Source organism: Anas platyrhynchos, chromosome 1 (assembly GCF_047663525.1).
Source record: "Anas platyrhynchos isolate ZD024472 breed Pekin duck chromosome 1, IASCAAS_PekinDuck_T2T, whole genome shotgun sequence".
Classification (NCBI taxonomy): Eukaryota; Metazoa; Chordata; class Aves; order Anseriformes; family Anatidae; genus Anas; species Anas platyrhynchos.
In genome coordinates, this window is record NC_092587.1 from 122,005,605 (window position 1) to 122,029,197 (window position 23,593).

Genomic DNA, 23,593 nt, shown 5'->3' on the forward strand with positions numbered 1-23,593 from the left:
ATGACACCAAACTTGGAGGAGTTGTGGACTCGAATGAGGGTGGAAAGGCCTTGCAGAGGGATCTGGATAGGTTGGAGAGCTGGGCGATCACCAACCGCATGAAGTTCAATAAGAGCAAGTGCCGGGTCCTGCACCTGGGATGGGGAAACCCTGGCTGCACGTACAGACTGGGCGATGAGACGCTGGAGAGCAGCCTAGAAGAGAGGGATCTGGGGGTCGTGGTAGACAGCAAGTTGAATATGAGCCGGCAGTGTGCCCTGGCAGCCAGGAGGGCCAACCGTGTCCTGGGGTGCATTAAGCACGGCATCGCTAGTAGGTCAAGGGAGGTGATTGTCCCGCTCTACTCTGCGCTGGTGCGGCCTCACCTTGAGTATTGTGTGCAGTTCTGGGCACCACAGTATAAAAAGGACATGAAACTATTGGAGAGTGTCCAGAGGAGGGCTACGAAGATGGTGAAAGGCCTGGAGGGGAAGATGTACGAGGAACGGCTGAGGGCACTGGGCCTGTTCAGCCTGGAGAAGAGGAGGCTGAGGGGAGACCTCATCGCAGTCTACAACTTCCTCGTAAGGGGGTGTCGAGAGGCAGGAGACCTTTTCTCCATTAACACCAGTGACAGGACCCACGGGAACGGGGTTAAGCTGAGGCAGGGGAAATTTAGGCTTGACATCAGGAGGGGGTTCTTCACAGAGGGAGTGGTTGCACACTGGAACAGGCTCCCCAGGGAAGTGGTCACTGTACCGAGCCTGTCTGAATTTAAGAAGAGATTGGACTGTGCACTTAGTCACATGGTCTGAACTTTTGGGTAGACCTGTGCGGTGTCAAGAGTTGGACTTGATGATCCTTAAGGGTCCCTTCCAACTCAGGATATTCTATGATTCTATGATTCTATGATAATGTATCACAGTGGGTTTGTTGCAAAAGATACTACGTGACAGAAACTACTTCTGCTCAGTTCTAAAATGATCCAGCTCCTTTGGTTGTTGAGAACATGTTCACAAACAAAACGTTATCTCCAGATTGATGCAAAAACCTCGAGCCCGTGGTGCTATCTGCACGCTGCGATCTGTCACTTGTGCAGTGAATAGCCTGGAGTGGGAGAGGAAAGGACAAGAATCGCTGCAGGTCTGGCTTCTTGGAAACAGCCTTTAATCCTCCCAACCCAAGTTGTGCTTTAAACAGGATTTGTGTTTTGTCAGCAGTGGTAGGATTAACAGCTGTGGCAAGAAGAGCCATGTTGGAAGTACAACAAAGACTCAGGCCTGTGTGATTTTGAGGGAGATAAATTTTCTGTTAAACATTTAATAAAATAAAATAAAAGGCACTAGTGTAGGTACTGCACCTTGCTTACACAACATTGTTTTTTTGGGACTAGAAGTCTACAGGATGAACTACTTGAATATATTTGAATATTTGGAATTTATTTAGATACACAAAAGCTGGGCTAATGCCAATAATACCAAGTCTCTTGTTCAAACAGTCCTTTCCTGAAAGGCAAATCTGCCACGTTCCTGCATACCGTACTTGCAGGATGATTGACTCCAAAACAGAGATGGCACATGGTGTTTTTCACTGTTCCATTCCTCCCCACAAAAACGTACAACAGAAAATGCCAAAAAGCTTATATTTGCAATCAAGAACAGCTTTTGTTAATCACAAGATTTCAAGAGATGTTCTGTGTAGAACTATAAGCAGTAAGCCGATCATTATGCACTTCCATCCACTTAATTCAATTTGCTCAAACAGCCTGGTGATTGCAATCACTTTCCTGGTTGTAGCGATTGTAAAGCCCCACTCCTGTTCAGCCAGTCATTAAAGATGATGGGATGCATTGATTCTGCACCCAAATCGAAACGGAGCAGCAGCGGATTGGAACTGCAGGAATACAACAGAAAAATCAGACCCATCAGACCTCCAGACTTACGTATTTATTTGTAAAATCATTGGGGATCAGTGGATGTGCTTTTTGACTGAAGAGAGCTGGGGGAAACCACCTGCCCACTCTCGTTATGAGTGCATGCCTGCCAAAGCTGTCCTTGTGTCTTGGAAATGCCAGGAAAGTTGATTCAAAGGAAGTTCAGTCCTTGTCCTCCAGTCGGTCATGCTCACAGACCTGGCAGCACCACCTGCAGAGGCCAGGGTGTATCTGGATTTTCTTTGCCTTTGGCATCAGCTCTGCAGGGGGTCACTGCCTTGGGTGCATCATGCTTTCATGACTACTCTCGGGTGCTCAGTAAGGCTCCTAACGATCTTGCAGGCAGACCATTCTGCTCAGAAGATCCCTCTGCCTCGATGCCCTTGCACTTCAGTCTGCAAATTAGCTTTTCTTAGCTAGTATCAGGACTGAATTCCCTATCCACACATTCACTCCCTCATTAATTCATTTGCAAGAGCAACATTTTTTAAAAAATACCCTAATTTCAGAGAGTGTGAAAGGTTGTATCCTTTGGTAAGGATTGCTTTAAGGATGCTGATAAACTGTTCCCCTGCTGACACAGGAGCATAAAATCGAGCAGTTGAAGACAAACAAGCATTTGGCTGAAAAAAAAAAAGGCTTTGCTCTGAACAGTATGAACAGCACAGCCACTGAAGTGCTGTTCAGTGATGGGAAATTACGCACCTGATCCTGTAAGCAAGTGTCCAAAGCTTTAACTCACAATTTTAATTCCTTTTGGGTTTGTATTCTTCATGCATGATGTATATTCTTTGCAATGGATTGTCAAGATTGTGGGTTATAATAAAACACTAGAGAACTATTTCCTTTTTTGATTGCCTCTTAACACTTCTTGCCAAGCAGTGAACTTTTTTTGTTGTTGTTAGATTGTAAATGATGCGTTGCAAAAAACTGTTTTCACAGATCTGGAAACGACAAATCCTTGATAAAGCTTCCCTGGAGGGGGTATTCCCCTGCCATCAAATCAAGAGCCTGATCTGTCTCCAAGATGAAAAGGGAAATAAATCTGTTACTACCAGTCACTGGACACGTAATGCCAGAAGCAGACACACACCAGGTATGAGCAGATCTTCTGTCAAGTATTGCAGTACACAGCCTCTAGTAACTTACCACCCATTTTTTGTGTTGCTCACCCTTCTGTTACTGAATTCCTTCTGGAAATATTTCCATACTCCTGCCACCACCTATTTTCTTTGCCTCTGCTCAGAATAAGTACTCATGTTGCCTTTGGCTTATGCTTGGTGTCTGTGATTGACTGTATTATAATGGGTCTGAAAGACACCTCTGGGTCACTGTACACTACAGACAGAAACATTAGCCTTTGATTTAAATGGTTTACAGAGGGGTGGTAGCTTGATTCAGCTTTTGAGTAAATCAGTCAACTTTATCTCCGAGGGTTAGACAGCTATTTCTTTGCAAAACAATATTTTATTAATAAAAAGACTTATAAACAGTAAGAAAGAAACCCCAATTTTACACTGAATGAAAAATCCAAAATAAACTCCTAGAGACGTGCCTCAGGTCTTTGCTGTCTGTACAAGAAACTCCACTGGGTAGTATTCCTACGTACGCGTTTCTCTACAGATGGCTGAAAGTACAAAAAAGCATCATGCATATGTCTATGCAGAGTAGCTACACAGCTGGACAGACCTAACAATACACACAAAAAATCTGTACATCAGTGATTACAAAAGCCATGCTTTGTGTAGCACCAAGGGGAGAATTACGTGGATAAAAAAAAAAAAAAAAATCACTGGCAAATACAAGCCCTGCAATTCTCAATTAGGGGCATGACTGGCCAATTTCTGCTTGCAGTTTCATCTCTTCTTTTCTCAAGGGAAAATTGTCAATAAGTGCAAAGAGCTCGGCTGGCGTTGCTGGGAAAGGATAGCGTTCCTTGTCCATGCCGTGCTTGTCCATCACCACGATGTTGAAATTATAATGGGGGATCCTCAGCAGCAGCCTGCAAAATAAGGAAGTCGTTTTGTGAAAGCCCATCATGTGCCCAGGCACTTCAGACAGCAATAAATGGCAAAGCCAGGCTGCTGGCTCCAGGCAGAGGACTCTGGGGATGGTCGGAGGGGGCTACACAGGGTCTGCTTTGTCTCAGCTGTAAGAAGGGAGTCAGCAGTGAGCAGGTGTCTGCCCGTGCTGCAAGGCTGTACCTCTGCAGGAGGGAAGGGTCAGGGTAACTGCACTCAGCGCTGTTTTCTTCTCAGACGTCTGATTTGGCAGTATGGCACATGCCCTACCTATTGCTCTCATAACAGAAAAAAAGACAAAGAAAGTACAGGACTATATGCACTGCCTAAAGAAAAAGCGTTGTGATGGAGCTCAAGAGTTACAGGTAGGCTATTCTCTTTTTTTGCTGCCAGGCAGTATAAAACAAACAAAGAAAAAACAATGATAAAGAGCAGAACAAAATTACTTGAGTCAGTTCTCCTTGCTTCCTAATAGTAACTACCTACCTGGTGGCAACTCCAATTTAGCAGAAAAAAAAAAAAGCCACCACTAATCAGGGCAGAGTCCTTCCTTTGGAGTGGTGAAATGGGCCATTCAAGCTCCTCTGGAGGTGCAACAGCAAGAAAAGTATGTCCTTGATGCTCATTTAACTCATCCTTGGAGGAGTTATAATTTATAAGATCCTCAGACATGCATGCAGTCAACATCACTGGTGTGGGGAAAATAAATTCAGGCATCTGTGATGGAATGGGGTCAGGACAGGACAGCTGCCATGAAGAGGAGGGTCTCTTGGGAGCTGAATTTCAGAAAGGTTTGAAGCATAAAAATTGACCTTCCTCTGCCTTCCATTGGGTTCGAGTTCTCTAGTTGTTGTTTTGTTATGGTGAGAGAGCTCAGCCATTGATTTCAAACTGAAACAATGTTGGAGCTAATTTATGGTGATAGGTGGTGAGATAAGGCAGAGGAGGAATGTGGTTTCTTAATGAAAATGTTTACCCTCTACAAATCCAAATACGAACCCTTTCGAGGTTGCTGAAGTTTTAACTAGTTTGACTGGTTTAGTTTACAGAGTACTAATTCTGGGCAGCATCTCTATTCAAGATGTTTCAGGGAGTGTTTCATTTTGATTCAAGTGCCTTCCAGAACCAGAATACTACCTCACACCATGGTAGCAACAGAGTCTAGGTAAAAAAAATAAAATAAAATCTAAAGGAAAGCTAACTTCCACTGAGTGCAGGGCAGGTTTTAGAGCATCCCAATTTCTGAAATTGAAGGCTGGGGGTGGGGAGTGGGGTTGCAGGCAGCAGGAGGAGTCAGGGAGCAGGGTTATTACCAGAGGTTATTTTCTACAAAGCCACAAGAAAACCACTTCAACTTAAAAAAAAAAAAAAAAAAAAAAAAAAAGTACATTTACTAAAGTAAAAAGAAGCTCTTTGTGTTCCCTCTTTCATTTTATAGGGAACAAATGCTTTTATCTCTTTTTTCAATCCAAAAAACTCTCAGACATGTCAGCAGCCTGAGAGAAGAGCACTTTTTTATTGTTCCAAATTAAAATTTACACCATTTTCTTAGGCATATCACAGAAGATGCTGCCTAAAATGCTCCTGGACTTCTTTCCTAAATAACAACTTCTTTCCCTGCCAAACAGGCCTTCACTTTTGGCTCTGGTAGTCCTAACCCTAGGCAGTGCTGGCACTTGAAGTCTTCCTTTCAAGTGAAAACCAACCCCCTGCTTGTCCAAAACTAAGTCAAAACAGTTTAGATTTCAGTAAAACCGTTGAATGTCAGTCAGGCTGGGGAGGCTGAGATCATCTGCCCTTTGAAATGCTGCCTGTATCATATCTTCATGTGGGACTTCAAAGAGCAACCACTGCTTCTCCTCTGGCCTGGCCGCAGCCACGATGAGGCGGTGGGGCTGTGTGAGGCTGCGCTGGCAGCTGCTCCAAGGCTGTTCTTGCAAAGTGATTGCAGGCCGGCAGGACTGCAGCTGCCCAGCTCCAGCACAAATACAAACACGAGGTGTTTTCAGTGACTTGAACCCATACAGACATAAGGGGCTGCACAAAGGGCTCACCTAAATTCAGTGTCATTGGGTTTGAGCAAAGAAGGCACAGCACTTGACAGAGTCAGCCCCTTTAAATACGAAACAGACTGAAGCCTATACTCTTAATTTCATAAATCCCAAATGCCTATGAATTTTCAGCAGCTATTGCACAGTTAATAGAGAGGAAACTAAAGCTGAACCTTACTCATGAACACCTACCTACCTTCCAGTGTTGAGCTAAGTACACTACAATATAATATCCCTATTTAGATAATAAGATGCAGGAAAGCAAAAGCAATACATTACAGATGCTACAGTGCGCACACAACAGTAGTCAAACCTTACTTTACCTGAGTTGCAGTGCAAGTGATGGGGGCAGCAGCTTTACCCCTATTCTTCCTATCTGTGCGGGGAAGACGCCAACCAGTTCAACAACGGTAACGTGCCGGAGGTCTAGACCACACTGTGCTGGCTGCAAGGGTTAAGAGAAGAGAGATGTTAGAGAGAACATTGGGTTGTTGCTCATAAATGGTCTAATCTCGTGTTAGTGAAATGGTTTAAATTGAAATGAGTGTACTTTGAAGGGTCTCTCTCATTCTCTCTGCAAACAACTACAGCCTCAGGGCTCCAGGGGCTGTTAAATGATGGATTCTGAGCTACCCTGAGAACACCGCCACGCGGGGACCACCTTGGAGAAATGCGTACTTGTGTTGTAATGACATGAAAAGATGCCAGCGTATCAGTGTGTTGAGCTTTGTGCCAGTAATCTCGTTTGGTAATCAAAGCAAGCATGTGAAACGGAAGGCAACTGCAGAAAGTTGTTTTTTTCATGCCAACTTGTTTGACCAAGCAGTGGGAAAAGTAATACAGCCATTAAAATAGTATTTTAAACTACCTCATTTCAATCAATATATTGAATTTTCTTGCCCGAGTAATCTACTGTGGGAAAAGAAAAGCTTTTCATTTTGTTTCTAACACACCTGTGACCGAAGCCAGCAGTTAAAAACGTTATCACATTCATATCACAATGACTATTCTTTCTGGACGTTGTTCCACTTGTGGGAAAAGAAGCAACGTGCAAGCACTTGCCACTATGAAAGAATACAGGACTGGCTGCTTCCCCAGGACACAGATACATTTCTGAGGTACACCCCTTAGTCTAGCAAGAACCCAACACAAAAAAAAAACAAAAAACAAAAAACATAAGGACCATTATCTGAAGGTTTTTTTTTTAATTTTTTGGAACAAAATACAACAGTAGTATCACCCAGAGTGTTTCACTCTGGGTGATTTCTGTGCTGAGCCTGCTGGTACACAAGTTATTTCTATTCTGTTTCTATCTATTTCTTCACATTTTCATATTGTAGTTACAACGCCTGTAAGCCTGGTTTGCATGAAGTGTAGCCACTGAAGTGCTGAGCGTTTTTTTTCCTAACTCCCCTAGGAACTGACTTAGGGAATGCTTATTAGAGCACAAGTTAATATTAAATTAATCTTAGGAGGTTGGAAGAGGGCCAGAACCGCCTGGGATTGAGTAACTGGTCAGTCAGAGGCAGTACAATCCAGAATAGAGCCGAATTAGAAACTGGGGAGATGTTTAAAATAAAACAAACATTAAAAGGATTAATCCAGAACCACCACCACTTCAGTTAGATCCTCTTCTGGCTGCAGTGCAGCATCTGAAGTTTACAGATTTATACCAGCAGTGGAGCTTGTTCTCCTGCGTCTTTAAAAGGGAAAAATTGGTTGCTACAACCCCCGCAACCCACCCTGAATTGTGCTTTACCTGCAGCATCCCCAACTGCATCCTGTAGAAGAAGTTGGCTGCAGTAGGAGTTGAAATAATTAGCAGCCTCCGCTTCTCATAAAACTGATCCAGAAGCGCAGCTGCAGTCCTCACATTCACATTAATATTCATGGCTAGAATTAAATTTAAAACAAGAGTTACAGAGCAGAACTGAAAAGAGATCTAGTTTTAATAGGACAAACAACTGTTAGATGCCAGAAGCACGGGAACAAGAGAATAATAAAGAGGATACAGGTGAAAGACTGGCCTCATAGAAGCCAACAATTTTATCTTAAGCTGTACTCTGTCTTAGAAGATGGATCAACTCCAGTATGTAAAGTTTTGTACAAAGGTCTGGGCTGAAACACACTGCCAGTTTTAAGGCACCATCGTTATCTCCTAGGACAGAACAGCCAGAGGTAGCAGATGTTTCAGGTGTAAATGCGAACTGGCAGGAAGACAAAGATGATGAGTTTCTTATCTCTAGGGCATTAGAGTTTGTAACTGTTCCTCCCCAGGCTCCCTTCCCAAATTCTCTCTTCCGTGAGAACCACTGCTCTGGTAGCCCTTCCAGTGAAGTGGTGAAATACTCACTTACGTGCACAGGTTGGCTCCACTCCCGACCAGCCCAGGTTGTACTGGCACACTCTAGCTGGGCTTCCTTGCAGCTCGTAGCCACCAATGCAGGAGAACTCGCACGTAGCACCGTAGTTATTTCCATCACCCGAACACTTGATGTAGCCATTATCTGGGGCGTTTAATTTCACACAGCGCCTGACTTTAGGCATCAAAGAGGTGAAAAAAAAAATGAAAAACAAGGCATGAATCACCTTGCTACCAGGGTAGCACGGCCAGTGGAATACCAGGATGGAAGATGTTTTTCTTTTGCTACCTCTATTGTTAAAGGATGTAAAAACTAAACAAAAACTAAACAAAAACAAAACAAAACAAACAAAAAAGCCCTCATATGTAAATTAAAATGATGCAGATACATCTGTGTGTACATGTGTTTGTGGTTTAGGGTGACAAAAGGTCATGGTGCAAAAAGAGATCGCTTCTCCATGGATTTGACTCCAGATTGCAACACCTTGTGAAAGAGCAACCCTTCTTGAGCGATGTGAGGCACAGCTGCAAGAACTCCTTCAGGTATTTGTTTCAGCAGCCCACAGGCTCAACGTTATGCAGCAGGACTGATCAGCAGAGCCCTTCCCCAACTTGCAGAGTGTCTGGTGCCCACTCTGCTACAAGCCTGGGTCCCCAGGGTCCCAGCAGGAGCAGGATGGTGCACTCAGTTACAGAGTCAGCATAAACTTTATATACACCTATTTCTGCAGACAAATATAGAGCTGAGGATGTTTCTAACACTGCCTCCTAAGCCAGAAGCAAATCAGTGAGTGTAGGTATAGTGTAAAACATCAATCTTACCTCTGACTTTAACGAGAAATTTGCAAGTGCCTTTGTTTTCAGCTCTGTCATATACAGTATATTGGATTTTGTGGTCGCCTTCTGGAAAATGTGACCCTGGGGGCAGGCCTTTCAAAATAACACTAAAACAGGAGATAAAATGGGACAAACATTCATAAATTCACCAGGATTGTCCTACTGCCAAAGCTGTAAAAGCCTAAAAAGAGTGAAGTCTGGGGCATGCTGAGCTTGTCTGTCTGTGCTACATGACTGAAGACTGAGAGCAAGCACAGGAAGAAACTGCAAAGCAGAGACCAGGGCAGTCAAATATTCAGGTCCTGTTCTTAACAACAGGGACCTGTCCTGCTGACAAGAAGGGAGCAGAGCAGTCAAGGACTGCTTGTTTCCTAAGAAACAATTCATAGCATAGCTAACTATCATGTAATGCCCAAGAAATCAGAGCCATCGGTACCATTGCATATGCACCTTGCTCTTCTGGAAAGTATAACTGCGAAACCATAAAGATGAACAGGATTTTTAAAGAAAGTGTTAAGTTTAAATGAAATATTTATAGCTACCTAAGTTTTAAATGAGAAGCATTGCTTGAAAGGTAACCGAAGAACTCTTTAACAGCAGTTAGAGACTTCTGACAGCCAGCACTGCTTCAGGAAGAAGCTAAAAAATGATCACAAATATTGTGACACTATTTTATTTTATAGGCAGTCAAAATTGTCTCTTTCTCTACCTCCAGTGCAGTATTCTCTTTCCATTGCTTTGTGTAACAGAACTTCTTGACTATGAGAAGAGACCCACGAAGAAGCTCTGGAAAATTTCACAGGTGCAATCAAAATGCTACCATTATTTGTTCCATCAGCTCTGCAATAACCACACCAATCTGCTACTGTTCTACATGCCAGGTCCTGGGGGATTCACCTCCCAGCTGTCAGATTTTTCTCTTTCAGTTAAACAAAGCAATTCTTTACAGGTCATTGATACACGACAGCTAGAAATAAACATCGTTAATAAGCGAAGAGGAAACAGTCCTGGCCACCCTGATGAGCTGAATTACTAACCAAGGATCCTAGGAATAAAAAAAAAAAAGAGAGAGAAAACACAGGCATTACAGATTTCCACCTACTCTGTCAAAATCCCATCGGCGGTGTCCCTTCCCTCTGGGGTGTCCCAGAAGACTCTGGCCGTCAGCTTGTTGGGCTCTGCGGTTTTCTCCTTCACGCTCGGGCACTGGATTCTTGGCGGCTCTGTATCTGTAGAAATAAACCCCAGAGAAATGAGCACCCGTGCATCTGTTCTGGTCACTCACGTTCTTCACAGCTCCCCACCGTCGGTGTAACCCGGGGCCACCTTCAGGTGGCCTCCTCAGCACCAGAGCTGATCCAACCAAGGCAGGCAGAGCCAAAGTACCTCTCGTAACTTTTCTTATATAGTCACCATTTAAAATGTAGTGTCAAAAAATTACGTGCCTCTAGCTTTGAACTCTAAGGAAGGATGCCCGAGATTGTACCCAAGGACCCCGGACCTTCTGTTCATCTGCTCTGCCTGTCATTGTGGATCTCTGCAGGGGATAAAGTCATCATCTTGCTGAGAATTGCTGCTGCATCTGATTTTCTCAAGTAATTCTTGTAATAACGCCTTACAGGTAATGCAAAGCAAAATGTAGAGCTTGAGGGAAAGTTTGATTAAGTGCTGCTAAAATGCTGCGACTGTCATTCAGCAGAAAGAGACCAGTGGTGATGATAAGAGAGGCTGATGTGCAGGATAAAGGTGATGCACAGCAACTGGTCCTTCCTTGTCAATACAGCTAGCAGAGGAGAAATTCACGGGCGAATCAAGCCCCAAAACCACCACAAGCATTAAAACATCTACTTTAAATAACTTAGTCTCAGTTTTTTGACCGTCTCTTGGGTTATACCCAAAATGAAGTCTAAATCCACGGAGTCACGCACCAGGCTTTGCAAATCAGCAATGACATAGGATTGCTCTTCACCTACAAATATAGAAGAAATCGGAGCTAGCAGTGGGTTCCCACTACACAAAGTACAGCAAGAATAAACAACAGAGTCCTCTGAGCAGCTTTTGAAGTTTCCTGTTCTTCACACTGACACCCTTTACTAAAGATACCTAACGCCCTTATTTTTTCCTCTATTGCTTCTTTTCTCCACCTTTTTCACTCGGTGAGGTCACGCACAGATCCTGCTGTAGGATGAACCAGCAGGATTTCCAAGCTCCCACTCCAGCTGCAGGGAGCCCTTTGTCTCCTTCCCTCGTGTTTTTCACTCCCTAATTTTCAGAATATGTTCCTGCTATGTGTGGAGACCTGCTCACACCGTAGCCGAGGGCTCTGCCCTGCTCTGCAAAACTGCACTGCTCTCAGTAACCCACAGCACAGCTGAATTTGGGTGAAAACCAGCCAGATCTCACCACGTCTGCTTCCTGCCTGGCCAATTTGCTGTGGCTACAGCTCAGCACCCCAGCACTGCCAGGGTGAATTAAATAAATGTAAGGATGGAACAAAAGTCTGAGTGGTATTTAAGGACTCAGCGCTTTAAGCACTTAATTCACTAGAAAGCTCATTGCATTATTTAGCACAGGGAAGACCGGCTGGTACGACCCAGCCTGGACTTCCACACCACCAAGACAAGAAATACAGCTCCTGCGGGAACCACATCACCGAGCAGCCAGGGCCCAGGAAGCCTTGTTAGCCAAATGTAAAAAATCCTGGAAAAGGTATTTTCTTTGGTCATTTCCAATGTCTCTTAGCATTTAACAGGCACTGAACTCTGGAGTTGTTACGCCAAGCAGCTCCAGCTCTCAGGTCCTTTTTTGCACGCCCTCCTGCAGCGTGAGCACCTTGGCCACTGCTTGGCAGAGGGAAGACAGGGCAGAAAAAAATCATCATTTAATTGCAGAGGCGGTGACCACACATAGGTCACAAAACCAAAACACAACCCCCCAGATCTTCAATGCAAGTGTGCGACTTGAGCAAGGTGCCACCTGGAGGTTAGGATATTAAGCTGATTCCAAAACAAACCCCAGCGGAGGTGAGATTGCTGACTGCTGGGGAGGTTTTTAGAAGAGGGAAAAAAGATCCTGGAAGCTGTGGCTTGTCGCAGACTGTCACTTAGCACGTAATTCCTGGCCAGAGCTGGAGCCAGGACGCTCTGCAAGGTGCTCCGGCTCCCTGCAGCTCTTCCAATGCTGTTACTGCAGCATCACTGCTGAAAGACCGATGACACATCAGATCCATTTGTTAAAGCTGTTTGGCAGAGCTGTGTATTCAAGGGGTGAATCTTGCCTGCAAAGTTGACATCATAGGCAGGGAAAAGGAGTTTTCTTAAAAAAAAAAAATCAAGGCTGTTCAGCCACTGCTCTTCCGTTCTTGTCAGATGTCACTTTTCTTGGCTCCTCAGCAGCAGCGACTGGTACCCTGTCCCATGCTCAACAGCGGGGTTGCAGAAATGGCAGCATTAAAGCAGAGGAATATTCAATTTTAAAGCAGCCTTTTGAACTTTGAGGAGAAAAAATGCTAAGTTTTTAAATAGCTTTTGGATTGATTCATTTTTACATACTTCTGGGAGTGGCCCTTACTGCCTCGCTCACAGCTGCTTGTGAGCTTGGGGTGAGGAGAGAGATGTCTTACTAGGAAAGAAGGAGAGGGGATGGTATTGAATGGCCAATGCTTGCTCAAGAGTCCGTGTGGGGTAGGTAAACAGCCTGCTGCTCCATAAAAACCCTGTCATTGCTGCTGGCTGATGATGTTAGCGATGGCTGGAAGTTAATTCAAAACATTACTCTGCGTCAAAAGCATAAGGAGATTAAGAGACTCAAAAGCATGAAAGGGTGAATGAAAAACGTTGTTCTGCTCTCCCCACCCCCTCCACAAGGCACTGCTCTGTATCTCAAAACATCCATTATCAGAGCCTGTATAATTAATGACTCAGAGTGCAGAGCGTGTTTCAGGCATCCGAGCTGGAAGCTGTTCGTTTACTACCTATCGATACGATCTTCCGAGGAGGTGACAAAAGGATGACTTAGCACAGTGAGAGACATTTACCACAACCTCTCTTTGACAATCTGCAGGAAAATGAAACCTTCGTGGAAGGAAAAAAGGCGACATTTTCCAATCTTCTGGAGGAAAATACCTGTTTCAATCTATGTTACAGTGCATTATGCATACAATATTCAAGTGAGCATTGGCATTTTTAGCTAACTGGTACCCGAATTGGCTATACATTGAGCTTTTTTAGTCAAAGTTATTTCTGTGTCATGAAGGACATCCTTCTCCTCATAGGAGAGACAGGAGACAGGCTGCTTTTTTAGGACAGAATACTATAGGAATTCTATAAGGACTTCCATAAGTGGCTGTTAAAACATACCTAATTTTCTTGGAAAAAATAATATTTCCCATTTTAATGAATACCTGTTTCAGCAATGATACTAGCCTGATCCCTTTCCTACATGGGTCTTCGATATTGCACCGTGACCCCCAAGTACTTTTGTGCAAACATGCTAAGCAGTGCAAGTAGAGTATGAAAGGGTAGAGGAGAGCCCCATGTTTTCAAGAGGATTATAAATTCAGGTCTGGAGAAATTATCCATACTTGATGGTAATGCCTGTGGTGTCCCCAGGTCTCTTCCCTACCCATTCCCAGTGACATGAACTTTACCAGCCTCTGTCTGTGATCACGTGAAACATCCCAACCGTGCACAGTGCAACTAATTGCTGATATGTTAAAGTAACAAATAAATAAAGAATTAACCCCCTCTCCCCTTTGCATTTCATTGCTCCCTTCACCTTAATTTTAATCCTCAATTGAAAACAAGGGAGAGCCTTTGCTCAGCCAGTTCTCTTCTGGTCCATGGGAAGCTTTGGCCCAATTCACTGACGGTGTCTTTGTCCTACTGAATTACAGTGAGGGATGTGTGTTGAATCACGAACTGCATTATGCTGTTACGGTCATGTCTGGTGAGAAAAAAGTCCCCCTCCTACCTGCCAACAGGTCAAAAATAACCTTAAACAGTTTGCTAAGTGCTTAACTTGCTATGTGCACACAGGGTTTGAAGGGGTCCTCTCTATACTGTGTGGTATTGTCAGAGCTTAAATAATGGCCTTACTTTTACTGGGTTACTTGGGACTTGCAATCATATCCTGTGTAACAACCAACCTGCATTTCTGGAACAAAAAAGAAGTGTAAGTGCTATCCCTAGCTTCTTTTTTTTTGATCAAGCTGTATTTGCTTACCCCCTACTCTGCAAGACAGCATCCTCTGCAATAAGCACCCTGTTGCTGCAAACAGATGAGGTTCTGAAAGTTCCAGGAAATACAGAGAAACAACATTTTATCATTCCCAAACCTAAAAGGGTTTGTTTTTCTTCCTCTGCACACACCACTGAGAAGGATGTGGCTCGTATTTGTAAATAAAAACAAGAGATAGCACAAACAGGTTGGACCTAAGCAGCAGGACCATTTATACATTTGTACAAGAGCAAGTAACAGGAAAACTAAATAAAATTCTATGAATGGAAAGCCACAGTGGAGAGACTCCAAAGCTATCTACTAACCTAGACTGAGCCACAGGCACTCTGAGGAAAACCAAATTATCATACGCAAAAAAAAAAAGAGCATAAATATCCTGCCATCCACGAGCTTAGATTACTGGTAGCCAATTCAGATGGCCATAAAGTGCTTTCTTTTGCGGGTAGCTGCTGACCCTTTAATCAGAGACTTCCCAGAGAAAAGAACACCAGCTGGGACCTCGGTATCTGCTGAAATCTCATTAGTAAGAAGAAAAGTTAAATCTCAACATTTGTTTCTCGATGTATGGATGTAAAAACAGTTATTTCAGCCAGGGTTCCAGGGAGACTGCTGACTACCTAATGCAGATTGCTGGCGTAACTCATGTGAACTCGGCTGAAACTCAGCCTAGCTCACTGCAACCATGCTGGTGACTACAGTCCACCCATATTCACCAGGTATGGCTGGAGACCTTGATAGCAAAACTCGAATGCAACAAGGGAGGTCAGAAAAAGGGTCTAGTTTCCAACTTGTTTTATCATTAAATTGCAGGCAGCGTGACAGACAGACAGCACGGCAGCACAGAGACCTTGCTAGACAAGCAAAGTAACTACAACCTAGAAAAAAGAGTTACCCACGAGATCAGGGAGGGTTGTTTAAGTGTTGTAAAGCACAGACCACTGATAGCAGCCTCATCTCTGGGGGTTTTTAAGGAAAGGCTGGACGTGGTGCTTAGGGACATGGTTTAGCGGGTGACATTGGTGGTAGGGGGATGGTTGGACCAGATGATCTCGGAGGGCTTTTCCAACCCTAAGGATTCTGTGAGCTTTATTAAAGTGGTAATGCCTGGAGCTGACAGCGCGTGCACTAGACAGGTAAGTGACTTTCAGCCACTTGTGACTGAGTCCTGAGGGGCAGAGTGCATACTGCATCCCTTGGAAAACTGCTCCCTGTTTCCAAAAAGAACAGCTGCTTTTCTTCCCCCGGGAACCGGACAGAAGCACATTTTGGAATTCATTTGCAGGACCCAAGCAGCAGCAGGTCCAGGGAGCCCTCAAGATGCAGAGGGAGCATCAAACTCACCCACGCAGGAAGCTGGCCGGCCGCTCCACACCTTGTTGTCCATGCACGTCACTATGCGGTCGCCTTTCAGCTGGTATCCCGGCGAGCAGTAGTACTCACACCTCGAGCCGAAGTAGGCGCCATCCAGACACTTGAAGCCCCCGTTGGTTGGCATGGAGAGGGTGGGGCAGCGCTTCTCTGCAACGGGAAACACAGATTTAGGGAAATCCCACCTTTTAGAGTAATGTCAGTCAGCTACTGTCTTCTCAGAAAATGATTTACTGCAAGAGCCCACTCAGACACCCGATACGAATAGCAGCTTACAAAACCCATGAGGGATGACATTTTAAAGAGGTTTTATGGCTCTTGTCATAAAACTCTCCCTACAAATCAACATCCCACACTCATAAAATGTTCATTATCTATGTCTTCTCATGATACTTATCATGCCATGTACCCCTGCAACATCCTCAGGTGACAAGCCAGTCTACGTAGCTAAATTGTTGATGTCTATAACACAAATGACCACCAGGAGATGGCTGTTCCCTTTCAACACCTTAGCACTCGCAGGCTGCAGCTACGCCGAGCCCAAAGACAAGCAGAGCCCAGTGGCTGCCCATCCTGAGGATCAGCCCCCACGCATGGAGCTCGGCACTACTTACGTTTGCACAGCACCTTCCCGGACCAGCGTTTGCTTGACTGACAAATGAGCTGCTGAGGGCCGTGCAGTTCGTAGCCTTTCTGACAACGAATGTCGCATCTCGTCCCCAGCACGTTCTTGTAATATTCCCCTTGAGGTGTCCTGCAGTTTGCATAACCATGTTTCACCTTAATGGGAGAGCACCATGGTGTTTCTAGCACAGAGAATTAAAAAAAACAAAACAAAACAAAAAAAAAAAACAACACACACGGTACTTCACAAAATGTAAAAGGTCAGACACAAATATAAATCCATTTTCTTTATTCAAGGTCACAGAGAAGAAACAGGAAAAAAAAATCTTATTTAAAAAGCCCCCTATCCTCAATAGTGGAGAAGTAACAGTGCTCACACAGCAGAAGGTCAAGCCTTCAAAGCCTGGCAGCTCCTTTTTATTACAAGCATTAAAGACCATAGCCAATATACTGGGGAGGTGAAAGGGGGAAATCTTGTTGTGTTTTTTTTTGTCCATGGAATAAGTGTGCCACCGTGTGGACAGAGTGATGACAGCTAGAGCTTTTTTTTCCCCTCTGGTGTTTAAATGGATGCATCTAACTTTTCTTTGGTAACACAAGTTTGTATTAGTAACTTACTTGGTCTAGCTTTAGGTGTGATCTTTACATTTAGCTCTCCTGCTGCCCATTAAATAAAATCCTGCATAATAATAATGTGAGTAGTACAGAACATCGCCTTGGATGATCTCTGTCATTTCAAGCTCTCCCCCATTTAGAAAGGATGTCACCTGCACAAATCACATTGCCAGCGTGTCATGTCTGTAGGTACACACACTCCACACATCAGAACAACCACGCAGGGTTTGACTCCAGTTTTTCAAAATTAATTTGCAAGTTAGCACCCAGGCTTAAAGGAACCCAAGCTGCAAAAACCTAAATCGTGCTCTAAATCCAGTTCTCAAAAGTCCGGTCTTCACGTGTTGTACTCCTCACCTCAAAGATGGGCAGAGGGCCACCTTCCCTAATAACATGGACCCATGGCCTGGAGTAGGAGAACCACTTTCTAGTTGCTCCTGGATGCAGGACAGTGACGTGGATCACAGAGTCACAGAACGGTTTGGGTTGGAAGGGACCTTAAAGACCACCTGGTTCCACCCCCCTGCCATGGGCAGGGACACCTCCCACCAGCCCAGGCTGCCCAAAGCCCCATCCAGCCTGGCCTTGAGCACCTCCAGGGATGGGGCACCCACAGCTTCTCTGGGCAGCCTGTGCCAGTGCCTCACCACCCTCCAAGTACAGAATTTCCTCCTTGTACCTAGTCAAAACCTAACCTCTTTCAGTTTAAAGCCATTACCTCTTCTCCTATCGCTCCACTCCCTGACAAAGGGTCCCTCCCCGGCTTTCCTGTAGGCCCCCTTTAGCTCCTGGAAGGCCGCTGTAAGGTGTCCCCACAGCCTTCTCTTCTCCAGGCTGAACAGCCCCAGCTCCTTCAGCCTGTGGATGCATCTGCCAAGTCAGAGGAAAGCTTGAATTTTGCTGGGACTTCCCGAATAATGCTTCTGCCAAATTTGTGGGAGAAAGGGAAACCTAAATGCCTGTAAAACTAAATTTTTAATAATTAGTCATCCCTTTAAAGTAGTCACGATGTAGATACTGTCTTCTTGTGAGTACTTAACACCATACCGATGGGTGCAGTATCAGATAGATCTCTGCTTCACGGGAAAAGCTTCAAAATCTGTGTTGAGCTTTGACAACACTGTGCACTAAGAAAGCACTGCCTTTTTCTGCACTGGGCAGCTTTTCAGCTGGAGTTTCCTATACAAGCAGTGACTAAGCCTGCCCCTTCTCAGCTCCAAGACTTGAGAAGGACATGTCTACAGGGATGGAGGGACTGCAAGGCGAGAGAGAGAGACAACAGGGCCGAAGATCCTGTGTGACACTGTGTGACATGTGGGACATAGCTAACAAAACTTTCAAGGTCCTAGAGAAGTCTGCCAGAGAGATGGGAAAAGAGAAAAGAGAAAACAAACAAACAAAGCCCTAGGCAAAGAGTTTTAGCTTTCATCCTTACTAAGTCACAGGAGACATTTAAAAATAACTTCTGGAAAAAAAGCAACGCTTTGGCAGATTTTTACTTCTAACTCTTAATTCTTGTAGTAGTTATGTACATTTTTCTACACGATTGGGATCAGTTTCGCATACAAAAGCAAAAATCAGCACAGGCTGCTACAGTTTACATTCAGTGTAGAATGTCTCCAGGCCATATTTACTCCTTCCTCACAGACACTGGATTTACAGCCCACGTTTTGCTGTGTTGGTCGCGAAGAAGCAGTAAGAGCACCTGGGGACTAAAATGAGAGACTCATTATCAGGGTTTTGACTAGTCCAAGAGCTCTAGGCTATTTGGTTTCTGAAGAAGTCTTACTGCACTGTGTGCTTACTTTTGAATTTCACCAATACATCTGAAAACTCTCGACAAAGACACATACGTGGCATTATTTGCATCATCACCAAATGTGCCATAACTGAGGCAGGGGGAAATCAGCAGAGGAGCCCAACAGCAGGTTGGAGCAGAGTGCAGCTCAGCTTTTTGGCCCAGCCACACAACCATCCCATCTCTTTTTTTTCTTCTCCACCTATCCTGTTTCCTGAAAGTACTGAACGCCAAAAACATACTATTTACCTCACAATATTGAAAAATTAGTTTGGTGGAGGGTGGGTTTTTTGGTTTGTTTTAGCACTAATCCCTGCTCTTCACCCTATTCTGTACGCTATAGCTACCAAAACAAATAAATAAGTAAGAGAAAAAATAAAAAAGAAAATTTATCGACTGACTGAGGCCCTGGCACAGGCTGCCCAGAGAAGCTGTGGGTGCCCCATCCCTGGAGGTGCTCAAGGCCAGGCTGGATGGGGCTTTGGGCAGCCTGGGCTGGTGGGAGGTGTCCCTGCCCATGGCAGGGGGGTGGAACCAGGTGATCCTTAAGGTCCCTTCCAACCCAAACCGTTCTGTGACTCTGGCTACTCTCTTGGAGGGCTGTATTGCCATGGCTGTCTCACAATGCTTGCTGTGAACCAAATGAGAACTGGAAGAGCCCACAGGGAGCGTGAGTTAGCAGGAATTAACAGTCAATCAGCTACTGCTGAAGTCGTGAGCGATGGCAGTGGGCACAGCCTCAAGCCTCAGCTCAGACCCGAGGGCAGGCCACGCGCATTGGATTCACAGTCAGCCTCTGCCTCCTCCATCTCCTGCAGAAACCTTCCTCCTCCTCCTGAGCTAACAACACCCTTTGTATAATCACCCCTTCAGTGGGCTGACTAACCCTCCCCCCCAAATTTCAGTCCTTTCTGTCCCCCTTACTTTTCTCTTGCCCCAAACGTCAGTAAGAAGAAGGGCCTAAGCCTGAAGTCAGGAGGGGAACGCCGCTGACTGAAGGGGCTCAACCAGGGGAATGCAGAGTGTGCCAGGCTGGGCTAGCTAGGCATTTTTTTTGCTAATCAGCTCTAATTCCTTATGCCTAAGGTTTTCTGCATACACAAACTGCAAACAAGCATGACCAATTTCCTTCATGAAGGGCGCTGTGCAATACGATCGGCAGGCCCGTCGGTAAGGCAAAGCAGCTGCTCCAGGTACTGCAAACATGCCAGAGCTTTCCTCAGAATTTTTGTGGCTTTCCAAACATGCTTGCCTTGAGTAAGCAACTACACGTATTTAAAAAAATGGCTAACAGCTAAAAAATGCACAAACTGAATGCTGAAGAAGAAAAAAAAGAACAACTTGCTGTGGTGTCGTGGCAGCTATGGTGGTCTACAGAGAGAAAGAGGGCAAGGCTCCTAGGGAGGGGCAGAACTTCTTCTACTGGAGCAAATGATACTGTTAGAAATGAAAAACAAAAACAGGCATTCTTTTGGATGCAGATAACTGTAAGAGCTTAGGAGGAACATCTGTTTGATCTAAATCATTATTATGCTTACTCTGAAACTGAAAGCGATTAGGAGAAAATGGGTGAGGCAGGGTTCAGAAGGGGGCAAGGATCTGGGTTTGGACCAACTGATATCACCGAATAAAAACCAGCTAACTTGAAAAGCTTTATGTGCCTGAAAGCACATCAAACAACACTACAAAGTTTCAGATCAAAGCCTGTTTATTTTTAAGTGAAGGAGCATACTGTTTTTCAAAGGCTAAGCAGCTACATGTAGTATTTCTGGAATATTAGGGCTGGATAAGGCCTGGAGAGGTCACACATCAATTCCCTGCCTCGAGACAAGATCAACCCTGTTCATGGAGGTTTTGGCAGTAAGAGAGGCTCCAAGTTTCCTAGACATTTCTTCTGGGGCTTCATGGGGTTCTGTTCAAGCAAATGAAATTTGAGTTTTTAGGTACAAGTCCTTTACAGTGTTCTTCTGTTTAATGGACAGTTCTCACCGTTCCTTAGCGATACTATAGGCTGCATTATCATTTAGTAGTAAAACTCTTCAAAGACTCAGCTGTATCTGAAATCACTGGAAAAAAGACAGCAAGCAGAAATGGCCGAAGCCACTATGTTGCCTCTACAGCTGGGCTACAGTTTGCTCATTATAGTATTTGAGAAAACATGTTAGGAGAACCAGGACCATCAGAGCGGTTGGCATTAGAGCAGTGATGAACACAGGAACTGCTGTGTTCGGGAAGCTTTTCCTCATAAAACGCGATCCAAGACAGCCATGCCAAGTGGCAAGAAGGAAAGCAGTTTTGAGAGCATCGTTTTCCCCAGCCCCTCAGCTCTGTTTAAACACCAGTCTCAGTTTTCCTTCATAATCAGCATGCAAAATGACCTGTTGTACTGGCGGGCACACCAGCCAGCAGAGCAGCAGGTTCACCAGGGAGGGAGGGAAAAGCTCTGTAAAAATGCTGCAGATACAGAAAGTCTCAGCAATGTTTCTCTGGAAAGCTGAGCAAGCTGAAAAACATCCAGAGGGAGACAAAAGGGTTTGGTAGGAGGTCAGTTCCCTCCCATAAACTGCCATTTTCTTTTTTGTTTGCATGTGTCTAGTATGGACAAATCCACGTGCTTGCTTGTGCACTGTTTAGTGTGCATGTGTGCAAAGAAAAAAGCACAGCACTGCTCACGTACGTTAACACAAGTTAAGCAACCTCATTTAGTTACTTGCTACTGGGGAGTTTTGTTGACCAAGGAATAGGCCATAACCAAAATGCTGGGCTGCACATTCAAGGAGCTGCTCTGAACACTGCTACTTAGGCCATTTTTCCTCGCTTTGTCCTTCTCTACTCCCCTTCCCCCCATTACCAACTGAAATAAATATGCTAATGAAGAGCGAGCCTTTTCTGCTCCATGCTTTATACTCTTAGATTCACATTGTCTGATCTTCAACATTTGGCAGTAGAGCTTCCAAGCTCGGGGTAGTTTTTAATATCTGTGTGAATGAGTCATTATGTTTCACTTACCCCAGTGACATTTTGGCTGACATTAATATAATCCATTTTGGATCACCGTACAAAAGGAATTTATACAGAATCCGCATTTTAACTACTTGCCTGCCCTGGCATGAATTGGCACTGATTTATCCTCGTGATCTCTGGGATTCTTTTTCTAAGGGTCCACAGAGGGTTACGCGTTAAAAGGCAAAGAAAAATGAGTTTACACAAACAAAGCTTTAGAGAAATATGCATCTGTTTTAAAGCAAAATTTTACACTGAAGTATTTTACTGGGAGGAATGTAAGAACTTTCTGAAAACAGCACTATAACCACAGTATGATTGTTGCTCATAAATGTCTGAATTACTTTATGACTTACCTCATCTTTAAGGCCCATTAATTCTCTGTGAAGTAGCACTAACATACAACACGACACCAACATCCAGTGTTCTCAAGTAATCAAAACAAGTACATTACAATTCTTGAATGTTCACAGATCGGTTTACCAAAAAGCAACAGCTGCCATTTAAAGTGACAAAACAAATACCAAGTTTTTTTATTGTTTGGGCTTCTGATGGATTTTGGCAGAGGAGACCAATATTGAGATGGACTTTTTAAAGAAAATTGACATAGCAAATAGAAGATTTACAACTAGTGGCATAAAGTTTCTCAATCTTGCTGAACAGCAAAATCTTCTAGAATATGGAATAAAACCTGAATTTGCTTTATAAACATGCAAGCCTATTCACTCATTCATCCAGCTACAGAATTTGTTTTACAACATACGTGTTCATTTGTTAAACACACTTCACTTAACATTTCAGGTAGCAAGTTCACCTGAAATGAAAACAATTCTATGGAAAAAAGTCATGAAAATCATCTTCTCTTGCATGTACTTCCATACGTTACCATCAATAGGCCCGGGTTTTTAGTCAGCTTATCATTGATGGTTTTGTTACGATGCATGAAGAGAAAGAAGAGAAGCTCTTCATAGATTTTCATGATCTTGCAGCCTGAACTACTAAGAGCCACGGCAGTGCAGAAGTTACTTATTCTGTGCATGAGTAGTGATCAAGACTTGGTCCAATTTCCATTGTTAAAAAAAGGTAAAATGTAAATCTTGATATCAAATCCATTTGAAAACAAAACAAAACAACAAAAAAAAACATGGAGTTGGATCTGCAAGATTTCATAATCCATGAAAAGAAAAAGGAAGCCCCCAGCAACCAGCTGATACTCAATTAGCATGTAAGCGAAGCATTCACCTTTATATCTATTGCGTGCATACACATCTTCATCGTCTTCAAGGGGTGAATATCCCGATCCTACAACAGAAAAATAAAGAGAGAAAAACTACAGCAAGAAAGGAAATATAAATTAAGGCTAAAAGAAAGCTTTGCCAAAAGACATGCAAGATTAGGATGCAATAATCTATGCGATGCCATTAGCATGGGCTTCTCCGAAGCTCAGATTCACAGCAGACCCAATTTATAGTGAATTTGGAAGGGGCAAATTGATTTAATAATCAAGTAAAATAATTGATTTGATAATCAAGTGAAATGAAAATATCTCAGAGCTCCCAGAGCTATGTCGTGCAATACTGTGCTGCACAATTCAAGTCAGAGCTCCTCTGCTTTGGAAAGCCCACCCATCAGGGAGGTGATCTCTTGAGCAGAGGTGGCACAAGCGAAGGGCCACACCAAAAGATTTCACTATAAAGTGGTTCCATAGTGTAAGTGGCTCTCAGGCCATTGTTAACAGCCATCAGGCCAAACAGCAGAAGTAAA

General features: G+C 44.1%; 1 protein-coding gene across 2 annotated transcripts in view; it reads right to left on the bottom strand.

Annotated features, from left to right (window-relative positions):
- Window positions 1-3,359: 3,359 nt before the first annotated feature.
- SRPX (sushi repeat containing protein X-linked) overlaps window positions 3,360-23,593 on the bottom strand; it is a 42,101-nt gene continuing 21,867 nt past the window's right edge. Inside the window, exons 2-10 of one of the 2 annotated variants that reach the window (XM_027449011.3) lie at window positions 23,072-23,131; window positions 16,404-16,595; window positions 15,763-15,939; window positions 10,286-10,412; window positions 9,169-9,290; window positions 8,342-8,521; window positions 7,744-7,877; window positions 6,308-6,429; window positions 3,360-3,914 (exon numbers count right to left, since the gene is read on the bottom strand). In XM_027449011.3, coding sequence (XP_027304812.1) covers window positions 3,734-3,914; window positions 6,308-6,429; window positions 7,744-7,877; window positions 8,342-8,521; window positions 9,169-9,290; window positions 10,286-10,412; window positions 15,763-15,939; window positions 16,404-16,595; window positions 23,072-23,131 — 1,295 coding nt within the window. In that variant the 3' untranslated portion in view covers window positions 3,360-3,733. The remainder of the gene's footprint in view (window positions 3,915-6,307; window positions 6,430-7,743; window positions 7,878-8,341; window positions 8,522-9,168; window positions 9,291-10,285; window positions 10,413-15,762; window positions 15,940-16,403; window positions 16,596-23,071; window positions 23,132-23,593) is intronic. The other variant, XM_027449012.3, reaches the window with a different exon arrangement.